Source organism: Scomber scombrus, chromosome 8 (assembly GCF_963691925.1).
Source record: "Scomber scombrus chromosome 8, fScoSco1.1, whole genome shotgun sequence".
Lineage (NCBI taxonomy): Eukaryota > Metazoa > Chordata > Actinopteri > Scombriformes > Scombridae > Scomber > Scomber scombrus.
In genome coordinates, this window is record NC_084977.1 from 11,500,012 (window position 1) to 11,527,876 (window position 27,865).

At 39.9% G+C, this 27,865-nt stretch overlaps 2 protein-coding genes across 3 annotated transcripts; both read left to right on the top strand.

Moving 5' to 3' along the window:
* Positions 1-6,888: 6,888 nt before the first annotated feature.
* On the top strand, positions 6,889-11,889 carry fstl3 (follistatin-like 3 (secreted glycoprotein)). Of its 2 annotated transcripts, XM_062423919.1 has the most exons (6): positions 6,889-7,065; positions 7,528-7,713; positions 9,769-9,984; positions 10,085-10,312; positions 10,432-10,473; positions 10,519-11,889. In XM_062423919.1, exons 1-6 carry the CDS (start codon positions 6,996-6,998, stop codon positions 10,527-10,529), a joined length of 753 nt encoding a protein of 250 aa, XP_062279903.1. In that variant the 5' UTR covers positions 6,889-6,995; the 3' UTR covers positions 10,530-11,889. The 2 variants fall into 2 exon arrangements, with proteins under 2 accessions (XP_062279903.1, XP_062279902.1); XM_062423918.1 differs by having other exon boundaries at positions 10,432-11,889.
* A 10,523-nt stretch (positions 11,890-22,412) lies between these two features.
* LOC133984682 (E3 ubiquitin-protein ligase RNF126-like) lies at positions 22,413-27,716 on the top strand. Its single transcript, XM_062424132.1, has 9 exons — positions 22,413-22,503; positions 23,988-24,046; positions 24,356-24,416; positions 24,853-25,088; positions 25,267-25,335; positions 25,426-25,495; positions 25,659-25,752; positions 26,334-26,449; positions 26,568-27,716. The coding sequence occupies exons 1-9, from the start codon at positions 22,429-22,431 to the stop codon at positions 26,745-26,747; spliced, it is 960 nt and encodes a 319-aa protein (XP_062280116.1). The 5' UTR covers positions 22,413-22,428; the 3' UTR covers positions 26,748-27,716.
* Positions 27,717-27,865: the final 149 nt, after the last annotated feature.

A 27,865-nucleotide genomic window follows, 5' to 3' on the forward strand; every position in this document is an offset into this window, starting at 1 on the left:
AGCATGAGCATCAGCTCTTGTGTAGTCAAGAGTATTTAAAGGGCTAGCTTGCAGAAAGACAGACTGGGAAGTTGGAGGTATAAAGATGCATTTTAAGTCTGACTACTAATGAAAATACTTAGTCTCTAGAAATAGAAAATATTCAGACACATGATGCTTCCTTGTTGGATCTGAAAACTTTTTAGCTTTTTCAAAGCAATAACACTGGTTTAATTTTTTTTCTTCTTTTTTTTACATTTGAGGCACGGGACCCCTCACATAGGCTGCATCACTATATATGTGTGTAATCTCTGCATGCGGTTTGATGAGAACAGCTCTGATGGCAATTCACTGTGTGCTGCCAAGAAATCCATTTCAATAAAACATGCAGGGCAAACACATAAGGTAATGATGAGAAGTTCAAACAAATGTGTTTCATTTCAACACAATACAGACACGACAAAAAAGGAGCCAAAAACACAAAGCTCAATGCAAATGACACCAAACAAAAGCTTGCCACTAATTGTGTACCCACTTCCCCAAAAAACTACTAAAGGCGTTGTTGCATTTCATCTAAAATGTAATCTGCACTTTTTTTTTTTTTTAGAGCACTTTCTCTCAGTCGTGTATGAAGGTTGGATGAAACGGAAGTATGAAAGAGCTGAATTGCTGCTTCAGAGGCGAACAGAAGAATGATTACTTCTTATGCTGTGCAATGTTTTGTATCAAGAAGGGTCATATTCAAGCATCCCGGAACAATTGGAAACAGCCACTATTTTCAGTGTAATTTAAAGCCACATTCTGTACTCTTCTCAGAATCCAGTCAAACAACTGTGTAATGATTTTCCATCAAGCTTTTCAGCAGTTTTGAACATATTTTGCAAAGGATTACGTTACCTTTTTATATTTATTTTCGTAAACTAATCATCATGTTTTCTATTATACTTTCAGCATACCCCAGGGGGAAAATGTGTTTCATAAAGTACTGACGGATGACCCTTTGGTGGTAAAATGGTGCAACCAAAATAAAAAGGAAGCCCTCACAGGAGAGAGAGAGACTCAATTTACACCTGTGACTCATATCTAGTTCACATCTACAGCTGACATTGCTAGATCATATTTACAGTTGGAGGTAACATACATTCCTGAAACAGACTGAAATAGGACTTCTTCCTCTTATAGAAATGCAGATTCCAAGTGACTCCCTAGCATTAATTTATGCTGCAGTGTTTCTGAACACCTGCAGAATCGCATGTGATTTCTACATCATTGGATTTAAAAACAGCATATTGAGAAGGTCAAGAGGGAACTCTACCTTAAAGCAGGTCTGAGCTACAGTCTAGAAGCTGTATTGCTGCATTTTACTTTCCCAGGGTCCTCATGAATGGCTTCAAGGGTCCAAAATGGCTGTGATGTATCTGAAACAAGAATAGCATGCATCAACTCTAATCAATTCTCTTTGACTTATATGTAATTCCTATAACCTCATGCAACAGAATCTCAATGATTCAATTAAAATAATATCTCACTTTTGCAAAGAACAAAATAACATAAACACCTCTGATAAAGCTCAAAAAGTTATTTTTATTCAGACTGTGAGTGGTGATGAATCAAATCAAATGTTTGTTCTGCTGTAAATGTGAATGTATTGCAATGTGTCATTCAGACAGTGCCAGGAAAGTGTCAGCGTATTTTTTTGATTATTGTTCCTCTTTTCCTCCACACTTTTTTGTGTTTGTTATGTATCATCATGACTTTAGAGACTTTTCCCCTTGCCACATAGCATAATTTCACTGTGTGCACGACTGATGCACTGGCAATTCACAGTTCTCGCCACAGTAAGTAATGGCTGCCTGCCTACAGTAAGTGAGTCATATCAAGTTGAATACCAATTAGCAGTACGGAAGGTGGCAGCTTTAAATGAAGTCTGACAAACGTTGTTTTTATAAGTGACTCAAGGCAGCATAAGGCAACCTGAAGTGTAAAGACAGCAGATGGTTGCTGCGGCGGTGATCAGGACACAGCTGGAGTTCATGGTTAGTAATGCAAAAACAGACTTCACAAAAGAATTCATTCAAATTAAATAGTTGAATGTTGCTTTTGAGCCGTTGACTTGATTTATTTAAAGTCCCCCTCCACTTGTTTCTTCAGCTGAATGTTTGAGCTTCGTGCAGAACAACTGCTGTACAACTTGACATCAGAAGGAACTTGACATATTTTCACATTCATCCGGTGAAGGGGGAAAGTTTATCTGTGCTCACTGAAAATCTCAGTTTAAGGTGAGCATGACTTATGACATCACAACTAGTTCAGAGCTAATCGTGGTCCAATATTCAACTAATAAAAGTGTGATGTGGAAACCTGAAGCCTCCAGTGCACAGTATTATAAATACAAGTATTATAAATCAGACTTGAGACAGTTCAATTTAGGCAGAGAAGGCTCTCTGAAGTCTGATACCATCAAGTAAAGATCAGTCAATAGCTGCCTCTAACATACATTGCCTGTGATCAGCAGCAGATTCCTCAGCCATATGTGTTTGTGAACAATGCTCTCACTGTGCAAGTGCTGCAAACAATTTAGCTGCTTGCAAATCTAACAGAGACATGAAAAACCGTTGAACTGAGTGCTTCTCTTGTTTACAGTAATTGTATAATGAAAATACAGTAGCAATCTTTAATGCAGAGTCATAAAGTCATTAGGTATAGAAGAGCATGATTCACTGGTAACTTTTTTCTCAGGAAAGATATCTGGCATTTCCTGCATCCCCCACACTTAACAGTCTATCACCACATAACACAGTTAAAGCAATTACCAGTTCACATATTGCAGTGAGCATACTGAAACTATTGGCTGAGGCAATCTCAGTTCCAGTCATCAGCCATTAAAAAGAAAATGAGATACTTTCATTATCCCATATGACAATAACTTGACACATATTATATTTGTTGTCCCATATTTTGGATATATTGATGTTAATATACTGACTAAATAGCGGCATCAACATATCTGCACAATTACCATTATTTGGTTACTTGGACTGTTCAATTTTGGATAAACTGCAACCAGTTACAAGCCTTGACTCTCTCCGAGAAACCCTGACAAAGGAAATAAAGGTGTGTTTTAATTATATATCTATGTGGAAAGTGTCAAGATGTTTGCTAAAAGTCTGCTATCAAGATGAAAGACACGTCAGACAAGTCTTCATGAATGCCGGAGCATGGAGGAGATGTACATCGGTTGATATTCAAACCCACTTGGGAAAAGCACTCTGACACCTGGGGACACCCTTAGTCACGACCACGTCCGTGTCCTGCTCTGGTTGCAAAGTGAGAGTGGAAAGAGAGGGCTCAAGAGAGCGGAAAGGATGACATGGGGGCAGAAAGGGAGGGCCGGGAGGAAGGGAGGGCGAAAGGTGAAGAGGGAGGGAGTGCTGTTGTACGAGCAGCGCGTGTGCCGACATTAACCGTCCCCATTAATGAACCGCTTGTGGGGACTTCACATAGGCACAGGAAGGAAGGCAGGAAAGGAGAGAGTGAGGGTGAGGTGAAAGTGGAGGAGGAAGAAAGTTGTGTGCACGGGGACAGATGGGGTGATTCTATCAAGCCTCGTCACTTTTCCTGCCCTCATTGCCGGTTCAATCAGTAACACACATTAGGAGTAAATTGAGTGGATAGATGATGCAGCTGCTTTCAGCCGGACTGAGGCAGACAGAGCAATTACCACTACTGAGCCCTGTTTAGCCAAGTGACGTACACACCAACACTATGACTTGAGATAGGGCAGAGGCAGGACAGAAATGAAAGCAGGGGTGTTTCTTTTTCCTCAAATGATTTGATATCAGTGATGGCAAACAATAATAAGTGCTTTCTCGTATCTTCTGTACAGAGACGTAGACTTCATATTGTCAGATGGTCAAGAGTGCAAGTTCTGTCACCTGTGAAATGATGGATGTTATATCTCTGTGCCCACAGAATATGTCATTGGGGAGGATGGGTATGCTGCAAGAAATGAAGAGTAAAATGCAAATGAAGTGAATCCAGTTACTGGTGTGACTCTGCAATCAAAAGGGGAACAGCTGAAATGTCAGCAGTCATTCCTCGGAGCAGACACTGAACACTTTGACAGACATCACATGTGTAGGACATGACACATGTGTCTGAGACATAACAAAAACAAATTGAATTTAGGTCTGCTTTAATGTCCAAAATTAAGGGCAAATTACCTTTTTGATAAATGAGGCCATATGGTGACTTCAGGAGGCTGCAGAAAAGTAACAAACACTGACTGAAAGAATGGATAGAAGATTGAGAGGCGGGTACACGGCGCCCCCCTCTGATCATTTTCATTAATTGCAAATAAAAGTACAGCATAGACTCCAAGTACTGCAGTATGTAGCAACTCCATAACATTTCCATGTTACTGTTAAGTATTGAATGAAGTGTACATGAATTGCAGCTTGGAATATCGTTACACGGTTGAATAAAAGCATGCGGGAATAATGTCAAACATGGGCATTTTCAGCACAAGCTAAAATAAATGTAATAGCATAGTTTGGTCAGAAAATGAAGGACATCAACTGTAACAAGGTATGTTATAACTTACGTGGTCAGTGCAAGCAATTCAGAATAAGTGGCTTCTAAATGAGTCCCTAAATAATATAGATAACGCTGCATTTACCACAATGTTTGTATGCAGTAATGCAATTGAAGCTAACTTACGTTCTGTAGTTATTTTACATGTAAATGGTGTAGAAGAGGCGTTACCATAGCTACGTGGCTAACGTCAATGTTACTTAACGCAGGTGACTTCAACTTCAATTAACTGAGCTAACTAAGTTACCTTCCTTATTTGAAAGAGCTGTTGATATTTGCTGAACTAAATTGCTGTTTGTCCATCTTTTATTGCCTTTTACACTGTGGAAATATATTCAGCAGAGTAGTATTTGCATTTCTCTGTTTCAAGTCTTCCCATGCTGACATAATAACATCTCAATGCAATGACAATAAAGACAATTCAAAATGGTACAAACAAACCCAGCATTAGCACAACTTTTCAGGACGTCAGCTTCCTCCACAAGATGGCAGTGTTGTTTTTCGGCTTGTCTGGTGAATGTACAGTATGAGCAAAGCAGTAGTCCAACACCTGCCCTGTCAGAGATGCACTCTCTCTATTTCACATTAGACACAGTCAACTAGGGGTTTCTTCAATTTCATGCTACCCGTCAAAGTCCTGCCACATGAAAAGAGACTAATATTTCTCAAAGATGGGACACAGTTAGCTTCACCCTAATAAAGATCATATATTTGATATGCTCTAAAGTCCCCACCATGCTGTATTCATTTGTTTGGCTCGGCAGTGATGATCCAAACCATATGAGCAGCTGAGTAGAACTGCAGAGACCCGGTGAAGAGGCAGGCCACCCACAGCCTTCTCTCGTTGCTCTGTTTCGTTTTTCCTCCCCTCCTAGGTCAGGCAGCATTCCTTCGGGGCCTTGGGGATCTCCGCTGAAGAAGGCAACATCATTCAGAAAGACTCAGATACTACAACATATGCTACCTTCATTTTCCCCCAACGATCAAAAGGGAACATACAAAAAAAGCAGTGACAGACAGATGGGCAGACTCACATTACTTTACCTTGCCATTAGTGCATACTTTGCAATGTCAAGGGGTGAACGGGTGCAGGAAGAGAGAAGAGTAGCAGTGTGCCCTTGAGCAATATATCAAACTCAATAAACAAGACTATGTTAGAGCTTATCAAGAACATTCATGTCTCCCCCCTCATTATTAGTCTATGATCAAACACAGACAGCCACAGCAAGTAAGAAAGACAGACAGACACAAAACACTGTGGATATGTACACAGTATCCGTCAACTTCAGGGAAAAGTGTGTTTGTTTAATACCATTCAATTTTTTAAAAAGCAACTCAGAAGAATCTGCACTATTATCTTGTTGGATCAGTAGATCTGCACCTTTACTCTCACTCCTCCCCTCACCTCTGTTTGATTGTAACCACAACTGTAGAGTGAAATATCAGCATTCATTGATAAACCCAGACAGTCAACAAACTTGATGATAACATTGGAAAGGACTGTAGCTGTGGATATTTTTAGACACTTGATGTCAATATGAAATAGCAAACATGTCCAGAAACCTTTTTAAAATAACCGTAGAAGTTTACCACTTTGTTGTGGTGGTCCTTTCCTTCCTCAGCATTTACACTACAAAGACGTGCCATTTAGGGTCCCTGCTGGACCAGGTCACTTCAAAAGATTATTGTTTGTAAGACAATAATGAGGTAAGAAATACATTCAAAGCAAATCATTTCTACAGGCTGTTTTCCTTCCAAACATACAACATATAGAAAGAAAGCTACCGTGATCAAACATGACATGACATCACATGAGCTGTGCCACATTAAAGCAGGAGACGAGACAATACAGAACACAACATTCAGGACCAGATTGTAATGACTATTTTTAAGTTTTGTCTCACAGATTAGGCAATAAAGTATTTTCCCAGATGCTTGAACAGCTAAACTTAAATCAACCAACTGCATTAATAAACTGTAACTGTATCTCACAACACTAACAGTGAGAACAACTTAATTTAAAGTTGAATAAAGAGAAAGCTGACCTAAAACTAACTAACTCAGGACTTAATTAGCCTTTAATTAGTGAAATATGGTGTGAAAATGTTTTTGTGAGGTCATATAAGTGCCCAGCGTCTGGCGCTTGAGGGCATGGATCATTTCCCGACTCTGGAAATTGAGTCAGAGTCAAACTGTGTCCTGTCCTGGCTTATTACTGGCTGAGAGGATCGCCCATCCCAGCAGCATAATTCCATCTGGGCTAAATATTTATACAGAGGGGGAACGACATCACTTATCCACAACACATTCATTCACATAAGGGAGAGCTACTTCCAGAGAAGTTAGAGTGATCTAATCCGTTGCTTAAGGAACATTGCGTCTCACTGATATTTGCCTAAGTTTTGTACTAACCAGAGTGCACAATGAGCTTTTTGAATCCTTTTTTTGGCCTGATTCTCACTTTGTTTCAGTTTGGGAGGAATCCTGCTAGTGGTGAGTGGACTTTTTTTGCACTTTGAAAACATATGACCAAGCTCTGTCATGCCTTTAAAATAACTGCATGAATCATCTCGCTGTTATCATAATGATGAGGTTTTGTTCAGAATTTGTAGTTATGTATTATCTTTATCCTATACTTAAAAATAGAGAGCCTAGCCTTCTGTTTTGCACAAATATGTTTTCTAAAAAGTACAAAATAATTGAGGAATAACCTCACTTATTAACAACAACAGACAGGTGCTATTTATTAGCATTTTATGATAGAAAAAAAACAATACTTTACAATTTTATAACCAACTATTATATGATGTCTCAGTGGATGTTGGCCAGAAGAAGCCAGTAACTCAGAATGATGTAATACACATGTGTTTACTAAAAGTTCAAGTATGAATCATTTAAAAGGTTAATATTTATTTGAGTAACTTCTTTTATGTATATTTATGCTGTTATCTCTAGCTGGGATGTGCTGGCTACAGCAGAGTCAAGACCAAAGGTGCAACATGGTGCTGATGAGAGGGGTGACCAGAGAGGAGTGCTGTGCTGGGGGACGCCTGGACACAGCGTGGTCCAACACTAGTCTGCCCATGAATGAGGTCAGCCTGCTGGGTTTCCTGGGAATCGTCTCCTGTAAACCCTGCAAAGGTAAACAAACAAACCTTATAAAAAACGAATTAAGTTGAAACTTGGATGTATCTCAAGTAGAAGCAGTTAGTTACTTGTGGATTGTTTTGATTTATCACTGCAGGGAACAGCATTAGTCATTGCATCTAACCCAAAAGTAAGTGCTTTACTAAACTCCTTCAAACCTTCATTGAAAATCTTAATAGTCAGACATTCAGCCTCTGTGAAGCTCCATTTGAATTAACGTTACACAAATATTTTAGCAAATTCATGCTGCTACTGCCAAGTGGTTGTTTTAAGGTAAGTACTAGATATACATGTAAAAAAAGTGAGTGTCTTTTTAAGATAGAAACTCACTACTGTTGTATCCTTGACAAACTTAAAACTTAAAATAATAATTAATAAATTGGCTATTCCGTACACAAAATAACACATATTTCCTGGAGATTTAGTGAAAGTTAATTGGAACCATGCAATTTTTCAATTAAGTTATTTACACAATGAGTTCCCGATGCAGCTTTTTAACACAATGCAGACGTGGATTGCGGAGAATCGTTCCACATAACTCCACCCAGCTGTCCTGAGAAGCTTCCTCCTTCTGGAATCTCTGCAAGGTTCATTCAAGTTCACTTGCAGATAAATTCTGTTTTCATAAACAGCAATTGCACTATGTGATCATAGGCCAAACATGTGAATTAATCCATTTTGTTAAGTTCCAGTAAAAACTCAGCTACAGGCATTTTTAGGAAAACATATCTGACCGCAGGCCCAGGTTTTTCTGGCCTCATCAAGTGGCTCAGAGAAACAGAAATGTGGGTTGTATTTAGATAAACTTGAAATAAGCAGAGAGACCACAGGCAAAGGTAGCCTACAGCGCTGTAAATGACTTTGTATTCATATGAAGGTAAACTCTAATCATAGAGCACAAACACAGCCACATCTTAGATAATAACATGTCCATTGCTAAAACAAACATCTGTATGTGACGGCAAATAAATGAATTTGTTAGAGTCGAATAAATTATTCTTGTTTTTCAATTCTACAGCACTATCATCCATCTCTTCCCCCCCTTCCATTGTGCGTGAACATTTTTTCCAAGCTATTTAAAAAAAGGAGCCCTGTTTGCTTCCATGGGCAAAATAAGAAAATAAATTCTTGCAGACTCGGGAGTAAATGTCTGCCACGTGCCCAGGAGTCTGGGACTCATAATGTGCAACAGTGGACCTCTGTGGGAGGAAAACATCAGTATCATGAATGTCACGTAAATAAAAGCTTAAAGGTGGCTCATCAGTTCAGAGAAAAATCTCAAATGACACAGTACTCCCACAGCATTACAAGACTACAGTCTGTGTTCAGACATCCCCTTATTGGGAGAAACAGAGGGGAGAAAGAGACAAAATGTATACACTAGACAGCAAGAGACAAAGTGAGAGATGAAAAGTAAGCAGAAGATAGAGCAGAAGAGTCAGAGATAAAAAAGCTATGAAATAAAACAGGATATTGAAGTGCTGGTAGAGACAGGAAATAAGAAATAAGTTCCTGACAGTTTACTGGACTGAGAGCTGATGAACTCTAAAGACTCAGAGAGGTCCTGGAAGAAGACCTATATGCATTCTCTTATGTTGACTCTGCACTGTGTAGGATTACAGTTCCTCCCTAGCTCTGACATTACGGGGTGTCAGCGGAGCCAGGGGGCTTCCTAATTTCTCAGCCTGTAAAATTCTCTGAAAGCTATTTGAACTCTGTCTACCTCAAAGCCCCTCCGTCCCTCTGCAGGAGCTTAGCCCGGTCTGTGTGCAGCCGTACACATAGATCTGTTATGAAAACACGCCAGCTTCACATTCCACCCGGCGAGACACCCCTGTGTGTAACGGTCAATAAAGAGATGTGATTATTGTAAATATTGTGCAAGGTGAAAATTGTGCTATGGTCTGGGAAAGCCCCAGATTTCAAACGTGTTTTGTATGAAAATGCCTGTGGATCACCTGATATCTGCGGACTTGTTAATACAGTAACATTACACTGACAGTGTGCAGTGTTCGTACACATATGAAACCACTCGCTGTGCTTTTGTAGAGACTTGTGAGGGAGTCAAATGCAGTCCCGGGAAGGTTTGCAAGATGAAGACTGGAAGGCCTCAGTGTGTGTGCTCTCCAGACTGCTCTCATATTTCCCGAAGGCATCCTGTGTGCGGCAGCGATGGAAAAACATACAAGGATGAGTGTGTTATGCTGATGACCCGCTGTATGGGACACCCTGACCTGGAGGTCATGTACCAGGGAGAGTGCAAAAGTAAGCAACATATACACAATCACCCTCTAAGCTATTCTGTATGAAAGTAGTGCATAAAATGTTTCATTAATGTTTGCACATCCTTCATGATTTTTTACAGAGTCATGCTCCAACGTGGTGTGTCCAGGAACTCACACCTGTGTGACTGACCAGACCAACAGTGCTCACTGCGTCATGTGCCGCACTACACCTTGTCCAATACCCATGCTGTCTGAGCAGCCCATCTGTGGCAATGACAACATGACTTATCTTAGTGCCTGCCACCTCCGCCGGGCCACCTGCTTCCTCGGCCACTCCATAGGAGTTCGATACTATGGACACTGCAACAGTAAGGCCACATAAACACCTGTCACCTTCTCTTTTCACATGTTTTTACTCGTAATAATGTAAGTGATAATGATGATAGATGTACATTTTGACGTTGTCTTTTTGTCTCTTCTGTTGCAGATCCCCCAAAGAAATCTCATGATTTCCAAGGCAGCGAGGAAAACGCAGTCTAGATGGAATGAATATGCGTCAGTCGACAAACACACCACGCAGTCTAGATGGATGAATCCTGCGTCAGTCGACAAACACACCACTCGCTTCCCATAACGACCTCTTTTGTGACAATCACTTCCCCTCCTCTTTGTACACAGAATGACGATACATTTGATATGGAAAACCTCTGTTTGGAAGACGCACATTGGTGTAACTGCCTGAAAAAAAGCTACCAAAACTTTTCGGGAATTTGTGTTAATCATGCGTTAGTTTGGGGAAGTAGACACAGATGAACACTAATCTCATGTTCATCTGCCTCTACTTCCCTCATGAGCTCTTTGGGAGATGTGTGCATATTGTAAATAGAATACCACTACTATTTATTGGAGAAGGTATCAAACTCTATTTATGTTTTTATCCTAGTAACAAATCCATATATCCTTGGGAAAGCTGATGCAAAAACAAATGTATTTATTGTGTTTTGTTTATTGTGTATGTACAATAGCGGTCACTGGCATTGGCATTTTATGACTTTTTACGTTTTTTATGGTCTCCATTTCCCACAAACCCTATAAGTTGATGGAAAGTAATCCTAATTTGTTTGGAAAGTTGATACGACTTCATAGCCTGCCAATGTGGTTTCAATTCACCACAAACAACAACAGGACGACTGCAGTTGTACTGTATGTATTTTAGCTCTTGTCTGGAGGTGAGGAAGAGATTCAGCCTAAACAAACCTGTATAGTCTCTCTCTCTCTCTCTCTCTCTCTCTCTCTCTCCCCCCACACATGTTTACTCTGGATCCCGATCCAAACTCTTGGCCACCCGCTGATCACTAAAATTAACAGTTTGGTTGTGTTTGTAGGAGTCTCAGAAGACTGTTGGTACAACCCCAAGCCCTGTACAATACCTCCTCTGTTGAATGCTTGGCTTTGTTTTGTAAATGCATTTTGTAGGTCATGCTAGTTCATTCCAATGCTGTTTTGCTGCTTTTATTTGATTGTTTTCAAAGAACTTACTAGACAGACAAATGTATTTAGCATCGTCTGATTGAAAGGAAAATTAAATTTGTCTAGGAATGAACTGCAATTTAGGCCAATGGAACATACCTGATTATACTGCGATCAGAGCAGAGTCAATCTGTTCATTGCTGGCGCTTGTAAACCTGATAGATATCTGTATAAATGGCCACCTCTAAATGGTCAAGTGATTCAACAGGCTCAAAGCAGATGTCTTTATACTATAAATAATCCTTAAAATGTATTATGGAAGATTTCAATGAACCACACAAACTCCTGTAAATAACATTCATAATAACATCATGTGTACCTACTTGTGTACCTACTGTGAAATTTGAATGATAAATGCATCAACATATTTTTGTATTTTTGTACTGCCATTTCAAAAACAACATAAAGTTTAATATTTGTCACAATGTGTCTTTCTTCTAGAGTAGTTATGTACTTGATTTATGACCATGGAGTATGAACTTACTCTAAGACTATATCTGAATTCAACTATGTACATACTGGTTATTAGCATTGTATTATAATACATTTTATAACAATACGCACTCTACAGCTTTAAGACTGACATGCACTCTGTAATATTTAAACTGTGTCACAAATTCTTAATCATAGCCATCTAGCCAAATGAGATCATGCTTGTACCCTAAAGGGAACTGGACAGCTTTGTTGTCATGCTGTGGTATTAGGGTGGTGGGTCAGGCTCCGGCCGCCAGTCAGTCAGTTTATGCATGCAGTGGTTAGACCTCCTCTCTTGTGCGTGCAGTGGCTGAGACGCCTCACCAACAGGCCTCTCAAGGCCTCTTGTGAGAGAATCAAATCCAGGCTGGGCAGCTTTTCTCCCCTGTCTCCTCAGGGATATCCCCCTACTCTGGCTTGGATGGGGGGGATCAGGGGATGGAGGGCGAAGGGACTGAGGAATTAATGTTTCGGAAGGTTGAGGCCTGGGTACTGACTCACTTTCCTGTGTAAAGTACCTCCCTTGTTTTTCTGTCTTCTCTCCTTCTCTCTCCCTCCTCTGAATCCTACACTCCGACATGCAGCAGCATCTGGTTCAACTTTAGGGAGATGTTTATATTCCTGTCCAAGTACCCTTTTATTACACTGGGAATGGAATTAGATGTTTTGTTAGTTTGAACAGGGCAAATAACAATGCCACTGAGGGATTGTTGCAGTGCCCACACGTAAAACACACATTTGTTTTTTGCATTTTGGGTGTGTTGTGTATAAAATCATATATGATTGATTTGTTGATCCAAAGGAATTTGGAATTTGTCAAGTAACTTTAACACCAGCAATCACACAAAAACATATTGGTCTGGCTGACTTTGCTCATGCCAGTTTAGTGATCATCAGCATTATTAACTAGAAATTGTATTCCAGATATTATTTAAATTTAACTGCCTAATTTACACCTCATTATGTAGGATGTATGTGAAACACGTTACACAATAGCAATTATGTTCATACCCTAATGAAAGCAAGCCATCTATAAATTCCTCTGTGACCCGCAAAATAAACTCACCAAACCAATGGTTTAAAAAGTGTCAGCCCCAGGGGAATTTGCAATGAATACCCATGCATATGTTGAAATGGCTGTGGTCTTCCAGTAAAAATACACACCTAAAAAAATAAGTTGAGACAGCAGTTTTTATACACTTAATGCATCTGGACAAACCATCCAAACAGATACACGTTGTTCAAGACACATAAAATCCCATTTGCTATTGTCATTATGACTGTGTAATACATTCTCCAGGAACAACCTGTATATCATTACCACACAGCCCTCTGAGTGATGACAGATATGATGCGCCTCCGTCAAACCAGTGGTGGTAATGACATAACCACAGGGTTAACCTATGAGCCATTTCAGAGCTATTCTAATTACACTCATCATGAAACTCCAAGAATTCTTTGCCCACTCTGTATTTTATTGTTTTTTCTACATGTTGTCGTTTGTGGTGTGGCCAATGAGGTGTCAGTCTCACATCTGCTGGAACAGGACTTTGTGTGGGTTCCTGTTATAGTACATTTGAGTGTGTGGGTTTGATTATGGGTGCATCTTTCCTGCTGGAGCTCACCTGTTATGAGCATGGGTTCAGTCATACACAATTACATCACAACCTCTGGCTGAGTTGTTTATAACCCCACAAACACACGGTGCGATGACGTGACTCCCACACTGACATTTCACGGATGCGTAATCATCCTGCTCTGATATGTCAAGCTTCTTTCTCAACAACATCCACATGGTATCATTTCCGCAAAGTTACTATACTACTTCCAATAAATTAACAGCCAACATTTAAATCTTAAAATTATGTTGTGATGAAATCAGGGACTGCTGAGTGACTTGGAGACCACCCACTATCTGGATCACGCCACTGGATTGTAAACAGCTTGGTCCCACAGCTGAAACTAATAGATATCAGATTCATCACTCCATCAGAATATATCTGCCTCAGACATAATTTCCCAAACTTGCTTTGTTACATGGCATGTCTTTTAATTTTCCACATGTGCATGACATTTAACTTCTGACAAATGATCATTATACTGACACAACAGCCCACACTCCAGTCTTATAGTTTATACTGGTACGTCATGTTTTATAGATTTCTCAGAAATGTTGTTTCGTAATATTGCATCACGCAAACTGTCATCTTAGTTTAATATTAATTTACTAATACGTTTTTAAACATGCTGAAGGTGACAATAACATGTAATGAAGATAACAATAAAGCTAATACAGGCAGTCCTCAAAATTGTAATTTATGTTTTTGTTTGTTTTTGGGATATGTGATCACAGGCCTAAATTGAAACCAAAATCAACTTTTTTTGTTGTTAATTTTTAGAGCTTTAAGATGTAAATGTTGGAAAATGCCAGTTGTTACACAATGCTTTTCTTAAGTGTTTGTCAGTGTTTTGGTCACGATCAGATCATCAGCAAATCAGCAGAGTTAGGAAGTTGTGCAAATGCTAATTGTCCCCAATTATTCTTGGTGAATTGTTTCACTTCCTCGTCATGACCTCTGGGACGGCTTCTCTACTGGTTCTGTGTGTGTGGTCTGGTCCATATGTACTGCAAGAGTAATAGGTACTGGGAATAGAACATAATACACTGTAAGGCTCTGTAAAATATGCTGGTTATACATGTGAAAAATTGTTATTAGCTGTGTTTAATCAATTTTGTTATAGTATTAAAACCACTGTAAGCATTGTCTTAGACTCCTTAGGGGTTTCAATTTTGTTTGGGAACATGTGTGCCTGGCACTGACATGGTCATTGAATTAACTCTGGTTTCAGTTTATGTTGAAATATCAAACCACATATCTGAAAAAAGTCAATGAAGTGTGATAATTGAGTTACACTTACCTTCCAAATTGAGTCCAAGTGTGCAATCTGAGGCTCAGAAAATTACCAGGCCATGAACATAATTTTTAATAAGTGTTGGCCCAGATACATGCATCTTTATCATTGAAAGTTGGTTTGGTTGTCATGGAAAGTTGGTTGGGCACTTAATATGCTGTCATGCGTTAAGGTATGCCATGCAAATCCACTGAGCAAGGATGAGAGTGGGAAAGTTGCCTTGGTTCAGATTTCATTCGATTTTGCCCAGTCATTATCAACAGCTTCTTTCAGTTGAATAGCTGCAATAGCCACAAGGACAAACCTAATTAAATCATCTGATAGGAGATCCTCTTCTTGCCGAAGTAGGACAGCGTACCACAAATGAACTCAGGAGGCCCATATGGTATCTATTCCCCCAGACTGCAGAGCGGCACATCTTGTACACAGACTGATGGTCAGTTTTAGATTAAAGAAGTAACAGGAGGTTATGCATATAACAAGTGTTCCCTGAGAGAGCGAAATGAGGTACAACACATCAGTGTGGGGATTGCATCGTCACGAGACCAACCTGAGGAATCTTCCTCAAAATGCCTCTCAAGGCCAATGAGACTGTCGCAGGCAGGAGTCCCACCTTCCCCTTGGGATACAAAAGTGCCTCCACAGTCTCTGCTCCTCAATCAAAACTGCACTTCACTGAGCCAAATGTGGTGAGGGGCTAAATTGAGTTGTACCTCATTTCTCTCCTTCAGGGAACATTGGTTGTACACAAAACATCCAGTTCCTTTTTGGCCAATACAAAAGATCAGTATGGGGATATGGCAACCCAACTCAAAAACACCCCTGTGGATAGACTAAGGCTTTGACCACATGTATATGAATATATTTCTAAACAGATATTTTCCCCCTCTTTTGAGAAACAATCTGTTCACTCAGCCTTCGTTTTACAAAATATCTCCATACATACATAATGCAAAAATGACTACAAATGATAAAACAAGCATGCCAGGCCAGTAGGTGGTGATAAAGTCTATATCAACAATACATCAAATACCAGAGAAGAACATTCTCAGCATGCATAGTGGGTTTATTTTCCTATGGCGATATTTGTTCATAACACAAAGCAGCAATGGGCATGCGCGAATTGAGGTGTGATTTTCCCCAAACGCTCTGTTATACATGTTCACACGGCAAGGGCATCTGTGCACCCTTGAAGGTATAAGCATGCAACATGGCCTCTATTGTTCAGTGAGAAAGGAATTAATTTCAGATACAAAACCAGTCAGTGCCCACAGACTGTAATGGCTCAGAAGGTGCATCGCAGTGTATGTAGAACTAGAGCAAGGCTCCACTGGGGAATCACGATTTTGCGCATCGGCCTCTTACGCTGCACACCCTTTATTTTCTGTCAAATACCATGTGGAAGGCAAAGATAGCCAAGAGGTAAACTTTAATACTGGAAAAGGAAAGTCCTCTTTCCAATAATTCTCGGACAAATGTCAAAATATCCACCACAGAGCTTTGGAATGGAATAACATTCCTTTCATGACACCAAACATTGAATAAACGCCACTTGAGCATAGATAACCCCTGCACGGACACTGCTCTGGCACTCTGTGTGTCAATGGCATTCACAGACAACCCCATCACAGTCAGTTTCTCCTTTTCAGGGGCAAAGTGTCCACACTCTCGCCAATAGAAAACCCCTGGAGAGAAGGTCTTCACTGCTGTTCGGGGTTAGGGTATGTGTGTCGCTGAGAGACAGCAGGTGAATGCTACTTCATGGCAGTAGGCTGTGAGACCAATTACGCATGTTTTGTCACTAAATAGTGAGCTGGATACAAGAGGATGCTGTCCTGACAGCAGACCCATACTGTAAAGTTGTTTTAGTGACAGATACAAACACAGCATAGAGCTCCAGCAGATTGATATACTACCTCTCGTCATCTGTTCAGGTCCCATACATATGTGCATTACTGCAGAGGCCTCCCAGCACAATTTTGATACATCTGTTGTGACCAGAACATGTGAGAGAACCCAGCCCAGAGGGGCTCCCTCGCTCAAACGTGCTGGGTGTCTCCATGTGAACAGAGCCCTCAGGCATGATGGTGTGACGTGAATCCTTTCCTCTCTTCAATGAGAGGAGAACACCTGTCTGGCCTGCACCCAACACTGGAATGTTCTCATCATCAGCAAGCCCAGAGGCACCACTGGAATCATAGAGGCCATCAGTCCCAACAGGCACTAGCACTTACGGAGACACACAATGTGATGCGGCTGGAACAGAGACAAACATCAGTTGAAAGCAGTCATTCTCAGGGATACCCATGCTCAGTTGTCTAAAGAATCCAAATCCAGACCAAGAAAACAGATTTTCTGGGTGGGAGTGAGACATTTGACACTGAAAGCATAGTTTCCGGTTCATGACAAATGCCAGAGTCTACGTAAGTCAGCTGGGACATGTATGGATTGCCCTGATACGTTGAGTCCAACAGAATCAGTAAATTGTTCAGGTAGTCGAGGGATAAGCCAAATGGCAGAATCTGCTATTTGTATACTGTACAAGTAAAAAAAATTAGTAAATGGCAGTAATAGCAGAGCCGTAGGGGATCCCAAGAACCATTAAACAAAGTCAGGGAAAACAGGTAATTTGTGTCTCAACCCTGTAAACTGCTGCAGGAAAATAATCTCCTGAGAACTGAGTTAGTTATTGCCGAGGAGGTGGAGCAATGGCTCTTCAAGGCACTCAGCCATGCAGTGGATCAGGTCAATCAAGGCTGAAGTGGTTCCATTGGTCTTGGTTGGACACAAATAGAAGACCTGAGCAAGTGCTGTTTTAGGATGCATCTGTCGTGGAAAGAGAACATCCGCAAGCACTTGGGCAAAGATGGTTTTTATCCTTTTCAGCTTTGCTAGCTTTGCTAGACTGGCTGGAAAGCTCTTCGTTTTGTCAGGTGCCGTTCCATTTGGCAAGTTAGCTTTCCAAACAAACTGTTAGCCTTCCACAGAAGTGTGGAAATCAATTCTGTTAGCAAGGCAAAACAGGTGCACATTAGCTGGGCTAAACACATCAAAGCAGTTACTTAGCGAGCTAAACAAGCGCTGTTTAGAGAGCCTTGGTAGTTACGTCTTGGGCAGCAAACTAGCTCACTTCCAATCAGGTAGTTAAATCACTAACAAGGATTTTCTGAAAGTCAGTTTAAGTAAAGTGCTTTCAGATTGAGGAGCAGAATATGCAGGGTCTTTTGGAACTCCGGGGGAAGGCAGGACTCCCCCCGCCTGCGACAGTCTCATTGGCCTTGACAGGTGTTTTTGAGAAAGCTTCTTCAGGTAGGTCTCACTATACTACTAGGTCTCCCCATACTGATGTTGTACCGAGCGTACTGACTGGAGGGGAACTTAGGCCATGCATAGTGTTATGACTTAAGTGTTGCACGGTGTGAATTACAGATGCTTCATGACAACTGTGTGAGCAAACACATAAACATGCAAACACTCGAAAATATGCACGCAAAGTCTTCTAACAAGCACACTCTCGAAACCCACACACAGAGGGATTGCAGACATGTCCGCAACTGCACTCTTATATAAATACAAACACAGACACACATTAACACAAGACAAATATACAATACATACCAAAAACATTACTCCAAACATTCCACTCGACGCTGCACAATCCTATTCTCATACTCACACTTTGTTGTTGTCCTTTTTTGTCCTTATTTCATTAAGCCACCTGCTGTGGAATTTTCCTGTTAAAATGCTATAGATTTGGTTCTTTTACCACTTTTTCTCATTTTATGTGGAGTTTTTTTCTCGTGAGGTTTGTGGTTGGTGGCGTTGGATAGGATCGTCTGTGTAGGATAGTACTTGCCGTGTCCTTCCAACATGCTATCTGTGTATTTGTGTCTTGTGTAATGTGTACTTGTGTTTTTTAAGTACACATTAAGTTCACATCATTTCTTTGGTGGGTGATTTTTGGTTATTGAGATTTTATCTGCCAACTCTGAAATGTTCATCATGAAGCCATTTATCTTAGCAGTGAGTCCTTATAGTTTAATAATACAATGCTAGCCTCAGCTTTGTGAGTCTTTATACATGCTCACCATCTAAGTTTAATGTGTTAGTAAGCTGACATTGCTTATTAGCATTAAGCACAAAGTAAAGCTGACGCTGATGAATGTATGTAGTTATGCATGTATTTCCTCATAAATTTGATGATGGCTTCAGATGAAAAGTGGAAAGACGATTACCAAAGTTGTTACAAATCATTCTCAAGGGGAAATGAATCCATCTTAATGAGACATTTCACTCAAAATCACAAATGTCTCATGGTGGTGCTAGAGGTCAGGATATTATCCTCTGAGGATCAGAAAAGTTCCATTGCAATCCTTCCAATAATTGCTGAGATATTTGAGTCTGGACCAAAATGTTGAACTGTCCCTAGACCCACACTGCTAGTATGACTAAAATGTGTTTAGCACTGAAAATCTCCTCGTAACACTCAAATAAATACAAAGAAATTACAAAAAACTGCACTGCTCATGACCAGGACAGACCTCCACAATTTAATCAAAGAATGGGTCAATTAAAACAGATTGTCAGGCTCTGCAAAAGTATTACACAGAACATCTGCGATGAGTGACCACAAACACTCCACTATGACAAGGATGGTTGAACCCATGCTGCTAATTGTACACATATGTTCCTCCAGCAGCATCTATATTTTGTTAGCTGTTAAGTGATGTAATCCCAAACACTTATGTACCAATGTAGTACCGAGGGATTATGTTCTGGAACACAGTGCCCGATCACAAGCCGAGCAGAAAAACACTGTACAGAACAGAAGACTACCTGCTGTGATTGCAGAGTATATACATGTTGACAACATTGTTATGTTTATTTTTTTAAGGATTTTCCCCCCATCACTAATGTTTATCTTTTCAGCCTTCTTGCTGTTTGTCCGGGTATCTTATGGTGTGTGTGTGTGTTTGTGTGTCTGATGTACAGCTCTTGTGACACATGGCCTCAGACAGACAGAGTGTGTCTGGAGGGAGAGAGAGTCTTCGATGGGTGGGACTGAAAACAAGTGACGCATGACTAAGAGGCCCAGGAAGTTCCAGCAGGCGGCTGTTATTGCTGAGTGTGTGGGTGTGTGTGTTTCTGAGTGTGTCCATGTGTGTGTGTGTGTTTGTGTGTGTATGTGAGTGCGATTCAGGGGCCCAGAGGGACTATGTGGGGCAATCCCGGCTGGAGTGTCTGGAAAAACTATGGAGTGACAAAAGCAGCAGTGTCCCTTGCAGCATATCTGTCTGCTGCCTTGGCTGCAACCTTTTATTGCCTCTTAGAGTGTAATAGCAATTATTCTGTTAAAAACTAGGCCAGAGAAAGCAACAAATATAGTATTGTGTAAGTATTTGGATGTATGTGTGCACATGCACGCACGTACAATACCACTTAATTACAGTAACAGGAAGGAATACACTACTTCCACTCCTTGAGTTGTTTTACTGCACATGTTCAGTTGACAGAAATAAATAATATGATATATTTATACTACCTCAAAAGCAATGTGATATGTTTTTTGGTCAATATATCACAAATCCAGATTAGCAGTGACCCAAAACTAGCTCACATAATTTTGAAGGTCCCTCGGTCTGGAAGAGCTGTTTTCTGTTGCTCACATGACCTGTCTCTGACCCGCAGTCACTCACTCCCCAGATTGGATTGCTACAATGAGCATTCAACTGGGATGGTGGTGACGCACTGGGCGCAGAGAGACAATGGCTTACCTCAGCCAGGCAGACATAGCAAACCTCGGTGCTATCAGACCCTCTCTAATCTCAGCCCATGGGACAGCCGTGTCTTTCCTGCTCCCACATGGCCAAATCAGACACAACACCAGGCTAGAGGACATTAGGACCTAACTAGGTTACATTGTGAGCTTTGCTGTGTGGAAACATCCGATCTTGTTATAACTAATCATATCTATGTTATGTGCTCCAGGTTGGGGAATGAATCAGTTGTTTTACTGTTAGAAATTTCAAGTTATTTTATTATTAGGCCATAAGAACAAGTGACAAAAAATATTTTGTGCACAAGACTGAGCTTATAGGGAGCAGTGTGTTGGCTGTAGGATATTAGATACAGGCTGTAGCCACACTGTTTTCCATTCAAAACAGTGGGCCTCAAGTAGGAGTTGGTTGCATCCAGGTCCACTTTCCTCAAAAGCATGTAACTGGACATATATATACATAAAAATCATGCTAGGCGGCTTGAGAGATGTGATTGGCTGATATGCAGTCGGAAGGTAACTCCTACATACTTTCAGCATGTGGTGCCAAGCAAAAGAGATAGGTACTCCAGGCTTGTGTGACATGTTTATAGCCATCGATCTGCTGTTATGGTTATCACATTAAGGATACCTGTGAAACTAAATACTGAGAAAATATTCTATTTTACAACTTAAGAAATAAAAACAGACCTGAAAACTAAATAACATCAATCTCTTTTTTTCCCCTCATTCAGTTCTTATGTAAGTGATCACCTTTGCTGCTATCCTAGGGCTGCCAGATAGCCTCCAACAAGAACTTGTTCACAGAAAAGGAGACAATGTCTTTCCCATGTGAGATGCTACTTATTTACTGTTTTATTTCTCGGATGTGACACTCAACTCCAAGCACTGCTGTCAAAAAAAAAAAGGTCAAAGGACAAAATACACATTTACATTTGACAAGATGCGTTACTCAAAAACAGATGCTACACATCATACGACTTCAAAAACACTTAAAGTATGCCTGTTGGGCTTGAGAGGTGGTTGACGGGAATCCAGTGGAAAAGTAACATGTGTCAAAATAAATCTAGTTCGATGCCAGATTGCAAAAACACATCTCTGGCTTTCATGCAAACAGAGCCAAACCTGCAGGGATAACACATGAGTTCAGTGGAGACACAGTGTGGTGATACATGATACAAATTTATAGGGGGTATTACATTAACCAGTTTAGTTCTACAGTTCCCTCAGGCTTTTGCATTGACATGTGAGTATGAAGTAAGAACACATTAACCAACATATAATACCCTGAATTAATTCCAAAGAAAACTAACAAATGCTATATTGTATTATCAGTTCCTGGCCCAATGTGAAATACAGTAACAGTCAACACTTGATACACAAAAGCACCACCATGTGGTAATATTTTATAAGACACATAGTGGTAATGGTTGTCAAATGCAGAGAAGCTAATTATTCAGCTTTTTAAAGTAAAAAAGTAAAGTATTGTTTTGTTTCCTTATGTTTACACCTATTGTAAAACAATTCATTAATTCGATATAATTCATTTTTTAAAGTAATTTAATTCTAAAATAGCCTATGTGTCATCTCTCAACTAAAATTCCACTTTTTTAAACTTCTCGTAGGTAAGATGGACCGTACTTTTATTAATATACTACTTTTTAAATAAAAAATCTATGATGCAGTGCAATCATTTCAATCACATGGTGGTCGTATTTTCTGGGAGGTTAACATTGTCCTCTGCGATGCTCCGTAGCACTTCCTCCCCTCTAGCTTTACTAGTGGCTAAAGATGGCTGAAGCACCTCCATGGCCCAGCCGGTTCTTCTGTCATAGATGCTCAGCAGAGATCAGTCCTCGGCTTCCTGTAAGTACCACAGGCATAAAGTAAAGGTTTGGACAGTTGGGAAAATAAAAAAGAAGTCTGTCGTTGTTTCATTCGTAATGCTCGTTGTAGTAGCGGGGTCAACAGATAGCATGCTAACAGCTATTAGCTCGTACGAGGTACCGTTTATCATTTTAACGCTAGCCAGTTATCTAAATACTGGATCCAGTAGCGTAAAGTAAGGGAAAACGCTTAGTCATGGAGCTCAGAATACTGCTAATTGTCTGTTATTGTGTGTTACAACGTTGGACGCGGTCGATTTTTTATTATGTTTTTACGAGGCATATTAGTGTGTTAGCTAACAGATAAATCCACTAGCATTTACGTTAAATCAATATGTAACACTGTCGCGTCTATTTATTGACGTCGGCGCTTGTTTTGATTAATGAAACGCTATTAACATTAGTCTGCTTTAAGATGAACGTGTTGTCAGTCACTTAAGTTACCTGAATAATCCAGACACTGAACATCAACAAAGCCACTGTGTCCTTTTCTTGTTTTGTCATTGACACAAGTGGCATATCTGTCACAGGCTAGAAAGATCTGTAAACAGTAAACGTACCTATCACAATGTCAAAAATCCACCACAGGCTTCTGTTTTGGTTGAATTAACAGCTCATACAATTGGGACCCAATGTTTTCAGTCTGTGTTTTAGTTCAAATTGAAGTTTTTAATGACATTTCAACTATAAAAAAATACAGCAGATTGGAATATGATTTTTCTCAGGTCAAGTGTATAAATCAACAAAACATAGGACCCACAAAGACAAGGGTGCGCAACATATGAGGAACCCTTTTCAGTATACATCGCCACCACCCACTATGACCTCAGTAATAACATGAATCATCTTTATGGAAATATCAGCAAAAATTGAAAAAGTATAAGCTTCTTAAAAGTGCAATGTATGGCAGAGCTGTTGTATTAGATTGTATTAGCTAGCACAGGTATTCCTAATAAAGTGGCCTGTGTGTGTGTTTAATTTGTTTCTGAGAGAGACAGAAAATCTGTCTTGGAGAGAGTCTAGGACTAATCTGTTGCTCATTCTGATAGTTCTGGATCTGCCAATAGTGGGGATGTTAAACAGTCTGTGAAAGGGTTAAGAAGGGTACTTGCTGGAGGATGTTTGAAAACTTCTCTCTCAGTAGGTATTCTTGATGGAGGGGAGAGAGATCCCAGTGATCCTTTCAGCTGTCCTCACTATTAGAGCCTGGCCGATACATGTCAGGCGATAAGTATCAAGAAATTGCAATAGATAAATGCCAATGACATGTTTGAGATAGTTTAGGAAACAGTAATGCCCCCACATCCCATATATTGACCGGAAAGAACTGAATGATGTTCCAGTCGGTTGATATCTTGGTCACCATCCTTTAATAAACAAATTTAAGGGGTCTTTAAAAAAAATGTTTACGTGTGTGTATTGAAAAATGTATATTGGTTGAGTTGAGTCTTGTTTTGTTTACAGGAGTATACATGTCCAAGATGTGAGTCTGGGTTTATTGAGGAGCTGCTGGAGGAGAGAAGGTCTGTATAAAGTGTATACTGAATTTAGTTGATCTCATCAAGGGTAGCATTTCCCTGCTCAATTATTAGTTATATATGTTGTTTAGACACATTTTGTTTCTTGTGATAATAAATGCAGTTACCTCATAAAGCAGTTTTTAGATTGAGACCAAACATTTTACCTGAATGTGTAACCTGATGATTGGATGATTGTGTAACTGGAAATTGAATGCAGCAAAACATGCTATCATAACAGTTAGCAGTGATGAAAACAAGTAGTAAGTAAAGTAAATCAACACATAACTTGTCAAATCTCCGTCTCCTGTTTAGTGCTGACAATGGATCCATGTCGAACATCTCCAGCGGGCCCCAGAACCAGCAACCATTTGAGGTTTCTAATTAATTCTTTACTCAGACATCAGGAAGTCATTTTTGTTTGGCTTCTTTTGCCACCACATCCTCACTTCAGGCAGAATAGTATGTTGAATAATTAGGGGGAAGTTGACTTTGTCCACTTGAAGATGCTCTAGCTTGATGGATAACAGGGGTGGGGGTTGTCACTATATTGGAAAACTTCACCACAGAATACCGGTGCTGTGATAATAATGTATTACTGTATACTGCATAATACTATATTCTCAGTATAAAGGGAAACACATCTACATGAAGTGTATTATGTTTCCATTGATGTGACAGTTAATATGCTTCAGATGTGATGTATTGGCCATGAATGGTTGCTGATTTAGTAGCTTGGTGTTGTGTGGTTTGTTTGTTTTTTACCATCAAGATTACAGCAAGTACACACTCTGCATCTTTTTCGTCTCCAGAATGCAGACCAGCACTTGTTTACATTCCCTTCTGGCTATGGTCAGTTTGCCCTGGGTGTCTTTGACGACAGCTTTGACTTTGGGGCTGGACTGGGAACCGAGGACAACCGTGATGCTGAAAACCGGCGGGAAAGGGAGACGGCATCTCGACAGCGCTATGGCGCCAGGCAGCCAAGAAGTCGTCATGGTTCAAGACGACAAGCAGGGAGGAATGAGGGAGTTCCCACGTTAGAGGGGTAAGGAGAACAGTGTGTGACTTGTGGGACTAAAGTCTCACTCTTTGATTTATGACATTTGGAACTGATGACTTTTTCCCCTGAGCTTCTTTTCATTTTTGAGATTCTTATAACCCACTCACACACAGTGTCGTCCTTCATTGCATCTGAATCATGCTGCATGTTTTCTCTTTTGTAGAATCATTCAGCAGCTAGTGAATGGAATAATTGCACCCACTGCAATGCCAAATATTGGTGTTGGACCATGGTGAGTCTGGCTATGATAACCCAGAAAGCAAATCCTCAACAATATGTGCTTGGTTTCTTCAAGTGTCTAATGCTTCATTGTTTTTTAAAGGGGTGTTCTTCACTCAAATCCTATGGATTATGCTTGGGGTGCTAATGGACTAGATGCTATTATAACACAGGTATTTTTATGTAACCTTTCTATTGTTAACATTAAATTAGATTGCTATGTTTAATTTGTGTTCAATAAGATTTTAGACATTATGTAAGGAAATGTGTGTTAAACTAAATGCAACGTATCTGTCAATAATTTTATCTTTGAATCTTTTTTCCTCTCTTCTTTAGTTATTAAATCAGTTTGAGAACACGGGACCCCCACCTGCTGATAGGGATAAAATAAAAAGTCTTCCTACAGTACAAATAACAGACGAGCATGTTGGTAAGTTGAAACATGGCTTCTCTTTTTTTCATTTTACATCTTAGATATTCTGTATAATTTGCAAATTTGGACAAAGTATAATTTTATTCAAAACAGATGGTTGTATGCTCTTTTTACATTATATAACGTTATATAATTGCATGCAAGTACCATTTTCCCCCTGATATGTGGGTTTCAGCTGTATGATTTTATCAGTTTCAACTATTATGCTCTGCTGGTGACACATAAGTATTAAGTCTTATCGATATCATCATCTGATAAATGGTTAAAAAAACAACAACTACTTTTTGATATTCCAACATGTATCTTTATTTTTCTAGGGAACACACCCAACACATCAGATCAGGTTTTAAAGTGCTGGTGGTGTAACTGCCACCTTGTATAATGACAAGTCAAACCAGTAGCATAGCCTCCAACCGTCTTTCTGAAAACAAAAAAAGAACTTTAGGCTTTAGGGCTTTACATGATAGTTGTCAAAGACTAGTTCATAATGTCAGGTCACTATGGTTAATAAACCATACTGGTCTTTATTGTCATCTAGTCATTTATCAGTGTTATATTTAACATGTTCTGTCTTTCAGCTTCAGGACTGGAATGTCCAGTGTGTAAAGAAGATTACAGTGTTGGGGAAAACGTGAGGCAGCTCCCATGCAATCACATGTTCCACAATGATTGCATAGTACCCTGGCTGGAACAGGTATTAGAAATATGATGCAACATTTTCTTTCTTTAATTTAGATATTCACCAGTTGTCATCTTGACCTGTGGGGCAACAGCATCAGCAATGAAATGTTTTTACCACTCTCTTTCTCCAGCATGACACGTGTCCAGTGTGCAGGAAAAGCTTGAGTGGACAGAACACAGCAACCAACCCTCCAGAACTATCAGGGATGAACTTTACCTCCTCCTCTTCCTCCTCCTCGTCCTCTTCATCTTCCTCTACTCCTCAATCCTCAAGTTCGACCAGCAATGAGAACTCCACTGATAATTCGTAGAAGAACATTTGTCCATCTCACCCTATGAGCTATCTAGAGCTCATATGTTGCTGTACTTTAGAGCGGGGACCTCCAGTCTCTGCCTGCCATAGGGTAGAGACCTGAGTGCATCTCCCCGGGAGCACTCAGGGGTAAGTGATACATGATACCCATGTATTTCGGCCAGTCCTGTTGCTCCCACCTTCATCAGGAATCTGAACAAAGGAAGGGTGGAGGCCTGGAGTGCAGCTTCTGACAGGGAGGATGTGGAGACACATGGAAATGGCTTTATCTGCCTGAATCACCTCATACAGGAAGATAAGACAAAGGAATCCAAAGGTAGAAGACTTGTGACAACAAGACAGTTGCTGTTCTTTTTTAAAATCTCCAGTCTTGTATGATTTAAGACCCACTTTTGCTAATGAAGAAAATAAGAAATGTACAATTACTCCTTTTTATAAGTAGCATTCATATCTCACAGATAAGATGACTTAAAGTGCACTGTAGTGCACTATTTAAGTGTGCACTTAATTTTCTTCATGGTTTGGAAGGATATTACATGTGAATTCTTTAATTCTCAACAAAATTGCATTTATTTTATTGTCAAGATCCACTGGCAGTTTTAAGGTAACCAGACTGGATAGCATTGTTTGCACTTGAAATAATGCGTCAAATTGCAGTAATTTTGTGTTGTTTAGATAATGATGTGGATAAATAATCATTAATTAATTACACACTTTAGGATTTTATATTTTATCCTGCAATGCTAAAAATGTGGATCAGCTTTTCACATTATACACTTAGATACATTTCAGTGCATTTGTGCATTTTAACTTAAAGGTAAATTAAATATTTTCTAAAGTTGCCAGTTGAAAAACTATTGATTTGCAGTATGATCGTGTACAACAACAAAAAAGTGAAGAAGAAAAAAATAAAGTGAACTGATATTAAAATAAAGATGTTTGGGTACTATCACTCAAAATACATGTACATCTTTTTCATTGTGTGTGTATTTGTACTATTCTCTGAAGGGCTACTTATCATGAATCAGCAACTCATAAAATGGACTTAAAAACATTCTGCAGTAAAATGGACCTCTTGTTTTATGAACTGATTGTAACTACAGACACAAATGTTTG